The sequence below is a fragment of the Panthera uncia genome, chromosome B1 (assembly GCF_023721935.1).
Source record: "Panthera uncia isolate 11264 chromosome B1, Puncia_PCG_1.0, whole genome shotgun sequence".
NCBI lineage: Eukaryota > Metazoa > Chordata > Mammalia > Carnivora > Felidae > Panthera > Panthera uncia.
The window spans coordinates 29464642-29478190 of NC_064811.1; the positions used below are offsets into that span (position 1 = coordinate 29464642).

Here is a 13549-nt window from a genome sequence, read left to right on the forward strand (position 1 = left end):
CTCTCCCGGCTCTCCCTCCTTCCCACCTCCAAAAGTCAGAAAAGATCTAAGGATTTAAAATGACTCCATCCACAACCCAACTACATGCCATCTAATTTTCACCATCAACTGACCTATAGCAGATGATGAAGGTAAAAAGAATTTTAAAAAATATAAAAGATGTTCCAAAATCTGTGTTAGTATGACATGTGTTCAGTTAAACCTGCCTAAGGAAACTTCCATAAAACCAACTTTTAATAGTTAGAAAAATGTTTTTGCATATCAAATAACTACTCTGCATTATCAAAACAACAGTTAAAACATGGACTCCAGGAGCAGAGATTTTTGCCTACTTTTTTTTTCCACTGCCATATATCCAGAATTTAGAGGAATTCTTGTCACTTAGTAGATCCTAAGTATTTGCCGCATGCAAGAATAGTGAAAAACAAATGACTTGTCAACTTGTTTATTAGGGCATTCAAAAGAACATAAAATGTAAATTATTTAAAAGTAACATATTTAAAGATTTCTTGACATTTGCAGCTTAATTGGTTTATCAATCTTCTGATTGGTCAGAAATTAATGTCTGAGTGTTCTTACAAAGATAAAAAACTAATCTTACCTTCTTTTTCTACTCTAAAAACAAAAGTTCTTTGTGTTGTAACAACTTCAAATTTGTTGTCTCCTTGAACTCGTACCGTAGATATAGCAGAAAGAGGAATTATTCCTTTTGAATACTTCTCCTGTGTTCGTTAGAGAAAAAAATAAATAAGACAAATTAAAATGCAATTCTCATGACCTTATCAGAAATAGAATGGTAGCATATTTACAGCTGCTTCTCTTTCATAATTTTAATCTAAATTTTTTAGATGACATACAAATAGTATATATATCCTCATTCACACCTAACACCTCAGAAAGGAAAATATTAAGTGGCCCTTTCAAGTAAGATATCTTTTCAATTTTCTCATCTGGAATTAAAAATAAAAGGCAAAGAATCAAACACAATTGTACTAGACCAGCAATATACAGTTCCAAGAACCAACACTATGTTTTTTAAAACAATCTCTTCAAAATGATTTTATGGTGTTTGCAGGCATCTGCTGGCCATAATGGGTACTGTAACTAAACTATTTCAAAACTACTGCTATTACACATTGTGAACAAAATGTATCTCAAACCCCAGATTGCTGGATTATATTAAATATATTACTCAATGATTCTAATCATTATCTTAATATCACAACTGCATCACTTTACCTGTAATTCCGCAATAAAAAAGACGAAAGAATTAAAAAGATGGATAGGACTGTTTGCAATTGGCACATACGTATTACAACTGGGGCTGTATGCAACTGGCATTTACATTTTATCAATTTGCTCAAGAAGATCATCCTGAAGACTCTCGGTAGCTTTCTCTGTCTTCATTTTTCTGGATCCACCAACACCATTCATCACAATGACCACCCCACCATTTCAGCTATTTAGCTATTAAGTGTGTAATATTTACTGGGCCTCGTGTTGGAAAGAAAATTCCAGGGGCAGCTGGGCATCTCAGTCAGTCAAGCAGCTGACTTTGGCTCAGGTCATGATCTCATGGTTCGTGAGGTCGAGCCCTGCACTGGGCTCTGTGCTCACAGTCGGAGCCTGGAGCCTGGAGCCTGCTCTGGATTCCGTGTCTCCCTCTCTCTCTGCCCCTCCCCTGCTCGCGCTCATGTGTGCGCACACTCTCTGTGTCTCAAAAATAAATAAATGTTAAAAAAATTTAAAAAAGAAGAAAATTCCAAATAGTATTTATACATTCAAGGAGTCTCAAAATGAAAGCCCAGCTAATGTAATGAAAGAAAAGTTTAAAACTGAGCACAAACCATGGAATATACATGCACAAAGATGTGGAACTCTCAGTTCTGCTTAAAAGAGATCAGATGTGTTTTCACAGACATAATGATATTAGAGCCTGACTTGAAGAAACCTTAAGTTTACCAGATAACCGGTTAGACAGTATTAATAATAGAGGTGTAAGGAGAGAAATAAGAGGATCCACAGTGTAGAGTCAAAAGAGGTGAATCTGGAAACTTACAACAAAGGACACATTTCGAAAGATCTTAAATATCAGAAGAATTTGAACACATCTTTATGGGGCTTCTTCTACTATTTACACCAGTATTCATGGAACCCTCATTTTTGAGCAGACCCCAAAGTATCTGAAGCAACTTGTTAGGAAAAAAAAAAAAAAAAAAATTAAACCATTCCATGCAGATTTTGCCTCGGGTCATGATCTTGTGGTTCGTGAGTTCCAGCTCCGTGTCAGACTCTTGTACTGACAGCTCAGAGCCTGGAACCTACTTCAGATTCTGTGTCTCCCTCTCTCTCTGCCCCTCTCCTGCTCATGCTCTGTCTCTCTTTCTCTCTCAAAAATAAATAAACATTAAAAAAATTTTTTAAAGGGGCACCTTGGTGGCTCAGTTGGTTAAGCGTCCAACTTTGGCTCAGGTCATGATCCAGCTCCAGTTCGTGAGTTCAAGCACCACGTGAGGCTCTTGTACTGACAGCTCAGAGCCTGGAGTCTGCTTAGGATTCTGTGTGTGTCTCTCTCTGCTGCCCCTCCCCTGCTTGCGCTCTGTCTCTCTCTCTCTCACAAAATTAAACTTTTTTTTTTTTTTTTTTTTTTTTTTTTTTTTTTTAAACCATTCCATGCAGAGAACAAGTGCCAAGGTCATATTCCTCTCAGTGGCAAACTTCTGCCATGCATACCGGAGAGGTAAGGAACAGTCACCGTCAGCAACATGGTGTTCTACTGGGAGTTATCCTCTGCCAGTTGACAAGATACACTATACTATCCTACTTCCCTCTTACTCCTTTGTTGGCTTCTTCTCTTCCAATGCCTCTGCTCCAATCTGCCATCCCAGACTACTATATGTACACATCAAAACTCTATGCATTCAACACCATTTAAAATGCCAATGCCACAAAAGCTTTCCCACATCCCCTCACACAGCCAAAACTGATAAGATATCTGAACTGTAATTGAAGATGTTGAGTGGGCAACCTCACAGAAAAAGAAGGATGTCAAGAAGTAAGTACAAGGCAGCTTTTCTTCTCCTGGTTTTCCTTTTTGTTTGTTTGGGGGTTTTTTGTGTATATTTTTTTGTTTTTGTTTTTTTATATTTTCTAAAAAAATCCCTTCTTACCAACTTTCAGCTACCAACTTTCTGAGGAAAATTCTCAAATCTGTTCGGTCAACTCAAGCCCTGTATTTCAAGTCATCAATTGTATATATAACTATCCCATAAGCACCTCACACTTTAAATCATCTCCTGAAAACATACCCTTCCCCTCTGTAACCTGTTCATTAAATCTCGCTCTTCTAGTCAGTCTTAAATAGTCTTTGATTCGTGTCAATCCTTTGCACCCGCATAATTCAGGACTCTCTCTATAGCGACATACCAACTTCCTCCCTTCTACTCTCGGACTCTCTCCAGTCACATGAACCTTCTTTGCGGTTCTAACACACCATGTTTCTGGCCAATACAGTGCCTTTTCTTACTCTGTTCTTCAAGGAATGTTGTCCAAATCCAGCTTCACATAGTTACTCCCTCTACATCCTTCACATTTCAGCATAAATTGATGCTCCAGAAGAAATGTTTTCTGACCAGTCTCTTTTCACCTGGTCAGATAACCTTAATTTAAGCTAAGAGCAACCTGCGTTTGTCCTTAATAGCAATTACTAACTACAATTCAAATGGTGATTTTTATATTTACTGTGTGATCATTTGATTAATAGTCTCCCCAAAGACACTGTGGGTCATATGTCTATTTTCCTCATACCTTTCACATAATCAGCACTGTTGAAGTATTTTCTCAATGAATGAATTCTATGACCAATCAATCACAATCATATCAAACTCTGACAGCTCATTTTTCATATTTTTCTAAATTCATTTTTAACACTTCCACTGGCCTACACAGCCTACACCCAGATAAATTAATGTCCGATTTACTGCATACTCCCCTAATTTGCCTCCCTACTTTCAGCTTCTTTTACTTCTAATCTCCCTTGCATGTTATTGTGCAAATGTCATAGTTGGAATAAATTTTAAAAGGCTTCATTGAGGGGGATAAAAAATGGATCTTGAAGTTTACACAGGATTCTGATGGATGGCAACGGTTCAGAACGTTCAGATGAGAGCGCAAAAACATGCAGGCGAAAATACAGGAAGAAAGATATGCTCACGTTCCCCACAGTGTGTACCCAGACACCACTGAACAAAGTCACGCAAAGAAATACGTGACTGACTGGCTTAAAGGAACCCCAATAAATGCAGGTGGGTTATGATGGCAATACTAGGCAAGACTAGACCACGTGGTGCTACAGGAATAAGAAAAGTGGGAAAGTGTCTCCCCAGTGTCAGGAACCTCAGATGTGGGAAAGAGCATAGTACCTTTGGGGACAGCTCGAGGACCTCTCTGGCTACACATCTATAGTGGCAGAGAGCAGACTGAGAATACAAAGTCCAAAAACATTTACACTTCAGCTCTAAGGTGATCCATCCTCAAATCTTGCTTTGCTTAAAAATTACAGGAGCTTATAAAAACATATCTCCAGTGAGATGATTACGCATTTGTTGAGTTAAAATGTTATCGTTAACAAGGAAATTTTCCTTCCTCTAGATCTGCTTAACGAGATTAAAAAACAGTTCCTTCAAAAAAGTAACCCGCCCACATGCCCATAATAGTAGCATATTTAACAGGTAAGTACTCTGTAAGAGGAACAGAAAAATAAATTCCCCCGGAGTGATAAAAATGTACTTAACAAGCTAATTATCATGTCTCTTTAACCTCAGGAAGTTATAGTTTCTCTAATGGCTCATTTATCATCTGAGATCCCAAGAAATCTCATCATTTTTAATACTACATAAGTTGATTTTACATTCACTTCTAACAACACACGATAAAGACAATGTAGAGGAGAAAAAAGACAACAGGCTCAGAATGATTGTGTTTTTCAGAGTGCAAAATTTTCCTTAAGGACAGAAATTGTAAAGCATCCCTTGAGCCCATAACAGACAGATATCAAGGTCAAGTCTGTCACTTATCTCCTACCACTTCCAGACAATGAAACGACCACAGGGCAATTCTGCCCACAGCTGAGTGAGAATAGGGGTGAGTTAGATTTCTTGGCAGGTGACAAGATATCAGGGCTGTTGGGATAATGCCATTTTCAGCAATACAATGAAAACGTTCTTGCAGAGATGTGACTGAGCAGCATTGACAAAAGGGAAAGAAAACCAGGGAAAATGCACAGGTGTGCCCAACCACACACTCCTCGGTTGCACCTTTAAAACACTGAAAAGCCTAACTACTGGGTGCACGTGCCCAGTAAAACTACACACTCATCTGAGACAGCAGCAATTGCCACACCTGCGCCTTCTGGACACTGGCCTTAAAACGCCCTCTTCCCAGTCCTCCAACCCAATCCACTCTTCTGCAAGCGGGTCACAATGGAAACTGTATCTCCTTTTAGGCAACATTCCAATGTTTTTATTTTTTGCCAAGATGAAACCAATCATCTGGATAGTAAAGGAATGAAATGCCACAGAAAATGATTCAAATTTTTAAAAAATTGTTAAGTTAGAGAATTTATAAACGTTATTTTTAACATGAACTTTTTATCACAATTTCAAACCAAGGCTGCATTATTTCATTGTATCAATATATAAAAATGTGACAGGCACTCATCTCACTGCAGCTGAAATGAGCTTAAAAATTTTTTTTAATGTTTATTTTTTGAGAGAGAGCGAGAGAGAGCACACTCAAGCAGGGGAGGGGCAGAGAGAGAGAGACACACACAGAATCCAAAGCAGGGTCCAGGCTCCAAGATGTCAGCACAGAGCCCAACACGCAGCTCAAACTCAACGAACTGTGAGATCATGGCCTGACCAAAGTCTGGCGCTTAACCGACTGACCCACACAGGAACCCTGAGATGAGCTTTTAAAGGACAAACAGAAATGAGTCCAGTTGGACACAGATACCAGAAATTCTCTTTCCCAAATGGAGATCATGAGACCACTACCAATAGAGCCTCATGGCATGGAAGCCTGTCTCCTCCTGAATAGACTTCCCCTCATTTCCATCAAACCAGAGAATGGCACGGCTGCTGAAAAAAACTAGAGGTCAGATTCAGCCACAGAGACCACATCATACCCACCACTGGCACAGAAAGTCTCAACGTTCAAATGTACAAGCAAACTAAAAACAATAGCTGAGGCAAAAAAAACAGCTTTCAAAAAATATTTATCCCACCATCCTGCAAACCTCCAAGAGGTGTGTTTAGGGGCACCTGAGTGGTTCACTCTGTTCATGCAATCGAGCCCCACGTCGGGCTCTACATTAGCATCACAGAACCTGCTTGGAATTCTCTTCCCTCTCTCTGCCCCTACCCTGCTTGTGCATACATACTCTCTTACTCTCAAAATAAATAAATAAACATTTTTTAAAAAGTGTGTTCAAATTTATTTGATGCTTTATTTGGATCTCTGCAAAGTGAAACCAAATAATTAAATACTTCTCTAAGCTTTCTATTGTTCTTAATATTGTAGCATGTAAGTGTATGCTACTTTCTATCTAAAAGCAAATTCTCTTCTGCCCTGTAGCACTGAAAAATAAATATATACAAGGGAGTTTAAGTTTCTATTCAAGCCATAAATATCACAATAGGAAGTGAAAATCTCCTTATGAGAAAATAATGTTAAGTTATAAGCTATAAATAAGAAAATGTGCTTATGTGTTAAATGAGTATGTTAAGGGACTGTACGTAGTTAAGACTATAAAACTACCTGATTTTAATTAACCAAAAATATGATATATTTGTATGTCCCAGCTTTTCATTAAGGAAACCGTCAAACACAGAGAAGTTGAAAGATTTCTACAATGGACATCCATATACCCTCCACCCAGATTTGACAACTGTTAACGTCTTCAGTTTTTGTTTTACCTAACTATATGTGTGTGTGCAAATATATGTATTTGTAAATATAAATATGTAGATAAGTAACGTGTGGCAAACACGTGCAGATATAACATGTCAAATATTTCAGCCCACATCTAAAAATACAGACTGTCTCATACCTAATGAAGACATGATCAAAACAGTATCATGTGGCTAAGACTCACTTGCCTAAAGACTAAACTGGGACCACTTTCACATCAAGATATTCAATGAGCTCTAACCCCAAAGAACCTTCTCAGCTTCATCTCCCGCAATTCTCCTTCATATACTCTATTTTCTAATCAGAAAATTGATTTCCCACCTGGACATGTCATTGTTCTCTAAATAGGCATGTTCTGTTCTCTCTAGTCTCAATGTACAAACGTTCCTCTTTTGTCAAGACTCATAGCAAAAGAAATCTCATGCAAGAAGCCTTCTTTGTTTCTTCTATACCCTTCCAGAGTACAAAGTAACCTCTCTTTGTTGCCATTTCCTAGTTGTAGTATCCTCTGGTAAACATTCTTTAGTGTTCTCTAGGATAAAGACCATTTCTTATCCATCCTTAGGTCATTCACAATTCCTATAGTTTGTAGAAGTTACTCCATAAATAATTGCTGGATGTATAATTTTTTTAATTAAAATTGTATATGTCAAGGAAAAGTTAAACTATGAAAAGAATGTTTCACCCTGCATAAACTCTTTTCACGTTGATAATCCAACTCCTGCTCTTAAAAATCGAATTGCTTGCTTAGTATACTGAAATACATCTTATATGTGTAAGACAATCTTTGAGAACTATAAAATGTACTTACCTTCTCATTATTGTAATAAGAAATGCTAAGGCCATCAAATTTCACCCATCTCTTCTGAAACATGCGTTTTCTGTAAGACATATGAAATTGTTATTGGACATTCAAGTATCATGAACTTGGCTTTTAAATACATTTGTAATGTAACTGTGTTGAGTACATTCCTATTTGTTGTTAATCAGTGTAGAAAACACTAGGCTATGACAATGTACAGTTTTTGTAATGGTATGTAGCTAATAATACATAAATGACACTTCCTAATCAGTTAAAATAGGTATTTAAAACAATGATACTGTCGATACTGGCACAAAAATAGACACAGATCAAAGGAACAGAATAGAGGTCCCAGAAATAAACCCACATTTATACGGTCAATTAACCTACCACAAAGAAGGCAAGAATATACAATGGGATAAAGACAGTCTCTTCAATAAATGGTGCTGGGAAAAATGGACAGCTATATGCAAAGGGATGAAAGTGGACCACTTTCTAGTACCAAACGTAAATATAAGCTCAAAATGGATTAAATACCTAAATATGAGACCTGAAACCACCAAAATCCTAGAAGAGTACATAGGTAGTATTTTCTCTAACATCAGCTATAGGAACATTTTTCTAGATATGTCTCCTAAGGCAAGGGAAACAATTGCAAAAATAAACTATTGGGACTACATCAAAATAAAAAGCTTTTGCACACTGAAGGAAACTATCAACAAAACAGACAATCTACTGAATGAGAGAAGATATCTGAAATTCACACATCTGGTAAAGGCTGAATATTCAAAATATATAAACAACTTACACAACTCAACACCAAAAAAGCAAAGAATTCAATTAAAAATTGGGAAGAGGACCTGAATAGACGTTTGTCCAAACAAGATATTCAGATGGCCGACAGACACAAGAAAAAACGTTCAACATCACTAATCATCAGGAAAATGTGAATCAAAACTGCAAAGAGATACTGCCTTACAGCAGAATGGCTAGAATCAAAATGACAAGAAATAACAAGTGTTGAAGATGTGGAGAAAAAGGGACCCTCGCGCACTGTTGGTGTAAATGTAAATTGGTACAACCACTGTGTAAAACAGCATGGAGTTTCTTCAAAAAATTAAAGATACCATATGATTGAATAATTCCACTACAGAGTATTTACCAACAACAACCAAAAAAAAAAAAAAAAAAAAAAAAAAAAAAAAACCCAAAAAACAACAACAAAAAAACCCCACAGGATTCTGGGAAAATATATGCACCCCATGTTTACTGCAGCATTATTTACAACAGCCGAGATATGGAAGCAACCCAAGTGCCCATTCATAGATGAATGGATAAAGATGTGGTGTGTGCACATGTGTATACATATACATATATACATATATATACAACAGAATATAATGCAGCCATAAAAAAGGAGATCTCGCCATTTGTGACAACATGGACGGACCTAGAGAACATTACGCTAAGTGAACTAAGTCAAACTGAGAAAGACAAATACCTTATGATTTTACTCATATGTGGAATCTAAAAAACAAAACAAATGAACAAAAAGCAGAATCAAACATAAACAGACAACTGATGGTTGCCAGAGGGGAGAGGGGTAGGAGGATGGGTAAAATGGGTGAAGGAGAGTGAAAGATACAGGCTTCCAGTTATGGAATGAATAGGTCATGGGAAAAAAAGATACAGCAGAGGGAATATAGTCAATGATACTGTGATAATGTTGTGTGGTGACAGATGGTAGCTACACTTGTGGTGAGCACAGCATGACTTACAGAGATGTTGAATCACTATGTTGCACATCTAGAACCAATGTAACATTGTAGATCAAATACAAAATTTGAATAAGTAAAGCCATGATCCTGTTACCAGTATTAATATCCTCATTCATAAGGCTGAGTGCAAAAGAAAGTGTAGCCAGAAACACTATCATTGCACCCATTTCCCTGACGGAAATAACCCTTTAATAAGGACAATACAGGGGCACCCGGCTGGCTCAGTTGGTAGGGCATGTGACTCTTACTCCCATGCCAGGGGTAGAGTTTACTTAAAAGTTAATTAATATTTTAAAAAAGAGAATATAAACTTTCATCCTTCATTAAGCTTATAGCATTTATTTTATTTTACCTTAACTTTTGCTTTGGAGCATTTAGCAATATTTTGCTAAAATAACAAAGCTTTGTCAACTGAATAAAAATTACTTAATTTTCATCAAATGAGCTGAAAAAAGCCCTGTATACAAAATCCTTTACAATCATCCAAAATTCACTAAAATATTAACATTTTTCAAAAAGAATCCGATGAAAGGCAAATGCAGTTTAAAATGATTACTAAAAATGAGAAACAAAGCAAAAAATGTAATCACATGTTTCCTATTTAGGTTGGAAAGAAAAAAACTTTTTCTGACTATTTAAGAGAAAAATGAAGAACCAATTTCCACTTGGGTTTCGTTTTGTTTTGTTTTGTTTGTTTTCAGAACCCTTCCCTGAAGTGAGATAATCCTATTCTCTAAGTGACTTTTCTCTACTTGACACAATATAGATACTTTTAGCTTTTAACACAGATCATCTATAAGAGCTAACTTCCTGTTTAAATAAAGCCATTTGTAAACAAATATGTAAATAACAACCATTTTGTAGTTTTCTAACATGCTTCAAATAAGGGATTGGTATAATATTCTGTGGTTTTTATAAGATTTAAAGATAGAAAAAGAACTTCTAGAAGTATGGAGACCTTGTCTTCCCAGCTGTTTTCTGAGCTGCAGAAAAGGGAGCTCAAGCTTGTATTTCACTCAAGTGAAATACAGTGAGCCTCCCACACTGATCTATTCTGCTTCACATAAAATTAGAGCAAACCTGATCAAATTGAGAGAAAAGTTTCAAAGTTGATCAGTGCAGACATTTCCACATAGAAGCATTCGAATTACTTATGAAGTAAAATAAAGACTTTGAAATCATAAGCAAAACTAACCAGTCAGCTCTTTTTTCATCATCTTTCTGCTTCTTTTTAACTTCTCTTGGTCTGTGTTTTCTTACAGAAACACCCAATGTTTCTGTAAGAAGGTATTATGCTAAGTGAAATAAGTCAGTCAGAGAAGGACAGATAGCATATGTTTTTTACTCATATATGGAACTTGAGAAACTTAACAGGAAACCATGGGGGAAGGGAAGGGGGAAAAATAGTTATAAAAAGAGAGGGAGGGAGGCAAACCATAAGAGACTCTTAAATACAGAGAACAAACTGAGGGTTGATGGGGGTGGGGTGGGGGAGAGGGGAAAATGGATGATGGGCATTGAGGAGGACACTTGTTGGGATAAGCACTGGGTGTTGTATGTAAGCGATGAACCATGGGAATCTACCCCCAAAACCAAAAGCACACTGTATACACTGTATGTTAGCCAATTTGACAATAAATTATATTGAAAAAAGCAGTAACATGTAAGTATTTTAATAATCTTACATTAATGTAAGATGTAAATAATATGAGAAAATGTGTACAGTGGGGTATGTACAAGGGGCTAATTGGAAACTGTACTTTTTGCTTAATTTTCCTGTAAACCAATGCTGCTCTAAAAAAAAAAAGTCTATTATTAAAAAAAATTAATTCCCAGCATTAAACATTAAACATAATGAATATTACTTATAAACATAAGAAATATTAAGCACACAATAATAATACATTGAACAAATTAATCATTTTGTACTCATGTCATGTTGATCTCTGTCATACTTGAAGTCAGGTAAATACAGATCTTCCCACACAATGTCAGCAATAATTCTGTAAATCAAGATTTTGTTGTGGATTCTACGTACCTTACATTATGAATGGTGGTAAGATGAGCTCAACAGTATATATAACCTTCCACTTCAGAAAAAAAATAATCAACATCTGTAGGGAGATCTTAGAACCTTCCATTACCCCTCTATTCCTTTTGCTAACTACTTCTCTTTCAGAGATCCCCCATACTACCTACACAATTATTCCTTCCCTGATGAGCTAATTCAAAGCAGATGACAAAGTTATCCTCTCTCAAAGCACTCTCTCCTTTTCCTCCTAACAAAGAGCACAATCTCTAACTGTACGTACATACATTTGTTTACTTGCCCAAATTCTGCCTCCCACACCGTATCTTATGCTTTCTAAGCACAAAGTCCAAGAGTGTTTCATCCCTTACTACATGATCAGCAACTGACACAGAGACAAGTATGGCACCAAAAAAAAAAAAAAAAAAAAAAAAAATCTGTCCAACGAATGAGTGACATGATCAAGCATAGTTCCTTTAGCAAGATGACAAACCTCAGTGACTAAAACTCAAATAATCGGTACCTTAAAAAAAAAAAAAAAAAAGGTTGGCACAAGACAGGAAAACTTCTGAAAACTCAAAATTAAATCCCAAGTTTCAAAACCTGCCAAAGCATAGAGTGAAGAAAGTTTAGAGCCTACTTTAATATGCTTTACTTAAGATTGTTAACTGCAGCCATTTGGACTCCCAAAGCTTTCTTAGAATTCCGTCACCAACTTGATACACAGTTTGGGGTCTGAGGCATCATCCAGGAGTATAACACTTGTATCCACAGAAAAATGAGAAGAGAAAGAGACAGGGCAGACAGTTTAGGGGTCAAAGATACCACCATCTGACCACATCTCTCGGGCACTAAAGACCAAAGACACACTCTATTCTTGGCTCTCTGAGCAAGGCCTCAACCAAAACCTCAGCTGATAGGAGACTTATTAGTCTCTGAGGTATTTTCCCAACCATTGAATTTTCACAACTACCTGGTAACTTCTAGATGTGTTCAGCCATTTTAGCTCAATATTTTTAAATATTATTAAATCCTTCTAATAATCCTATGGAGGGACAGGTAAACAGGACAAGTCCCAGCCCACAGGGGAATGGAATGAAAAGCCACAGGGTGTAGCAACTGAAGAAACAACCATTCTGTAGTTCGAGAGAGCCACTGGGCAATTCTACTAATGGTCCTTTCCTTCTGCTGCCATTCATTCATGCAGGCAGCCATCAAATCTGTTGGTACCTACCCAGTGGACACAATCCTACAGCCATATTGCTTCCTATCTCTACACTGGTTCTTGCTCGCGCCTTCTCAGAGGCTATTTTCTCCACTTAGAATGCTTCTGGCCTATTCTTGACATGGTTAGCTCCTTATCCTTGAAACATCAGCTTGAAAGTATCCCATCCAAGTAGCCACCTGACTGCCACCTAAATCCTACAGAGCTCCTTGGTCTCTTGATCCATTTCTTCACTTAATAACACCTAGCAGATTTTGGAATTACATATTTGCTTTGCTTCACCCATCTCCCATGCTAGAAATTGAGATGCCTGAGTGCAGAAAGTATTTGTTTATCAATATAAAACCAGCAACTGCCACAGTTTCTAGCAATAAAATGTGCTTAATAAATATTTAATGAACACAGGAACATATTTTTCACTGAAAAATGCTTACTCAAATCTGCATTATTTATATATTCAGAAGACAAACACCACTAAAACATTTTACCCTTAATTTCATGTTTTGCTTTTTTCAAATACTAAAGATCAGGGTTTTTTTTTTTTTAAATATGACAAAATAAAAGCTTTGTAAAATATTTTGTTATTAAAGAAAAATTAGAGCCTACAGAAAGCTTGGAAAATTCATCATCAAGCTTGGAAAATTCATCACTAATATCCATGTAATTTAAAAATACATTTTTTATGTTAAACACTTAAAATATACTTTGGAAAAAAGTATGCATTTGACATGTTATTAAAAATACAA

The 13549-nt window shown here is 36.6% G+C and overlaps 1 protein-coding gene across 3 annotated transcripts in view; it reads right to left on the reverse strand.

Moving 5' to 3' along the window:
* Window positions 1-13549, reverse strand: part of ARAP2 (ArfGAP with RhoGAP domain, ankyrin repeat and PH domain 2) — a 185029-nt gene that overhangs the window by 146826 nt on the left and 24654 nt on the right. For all 3 annotated transcript variants that reach the window (XM_049630420.1, XM_049630418.1, XM_049630419.1), the window contains exons 6-7: window positions 7781-7850; window positions 602-722 (exon numbers count right to left, since the gene is read on the reverse strand). In XM_049630420.1, the coding sequence (XP_049486377.1) occupies window positions 602-722; window positions 7781-7850 (191 nt within the window). The remainder of the gene's footprint in view (window positions 1-601; window positions 723-7780; window positions 7851-13549) is intronic.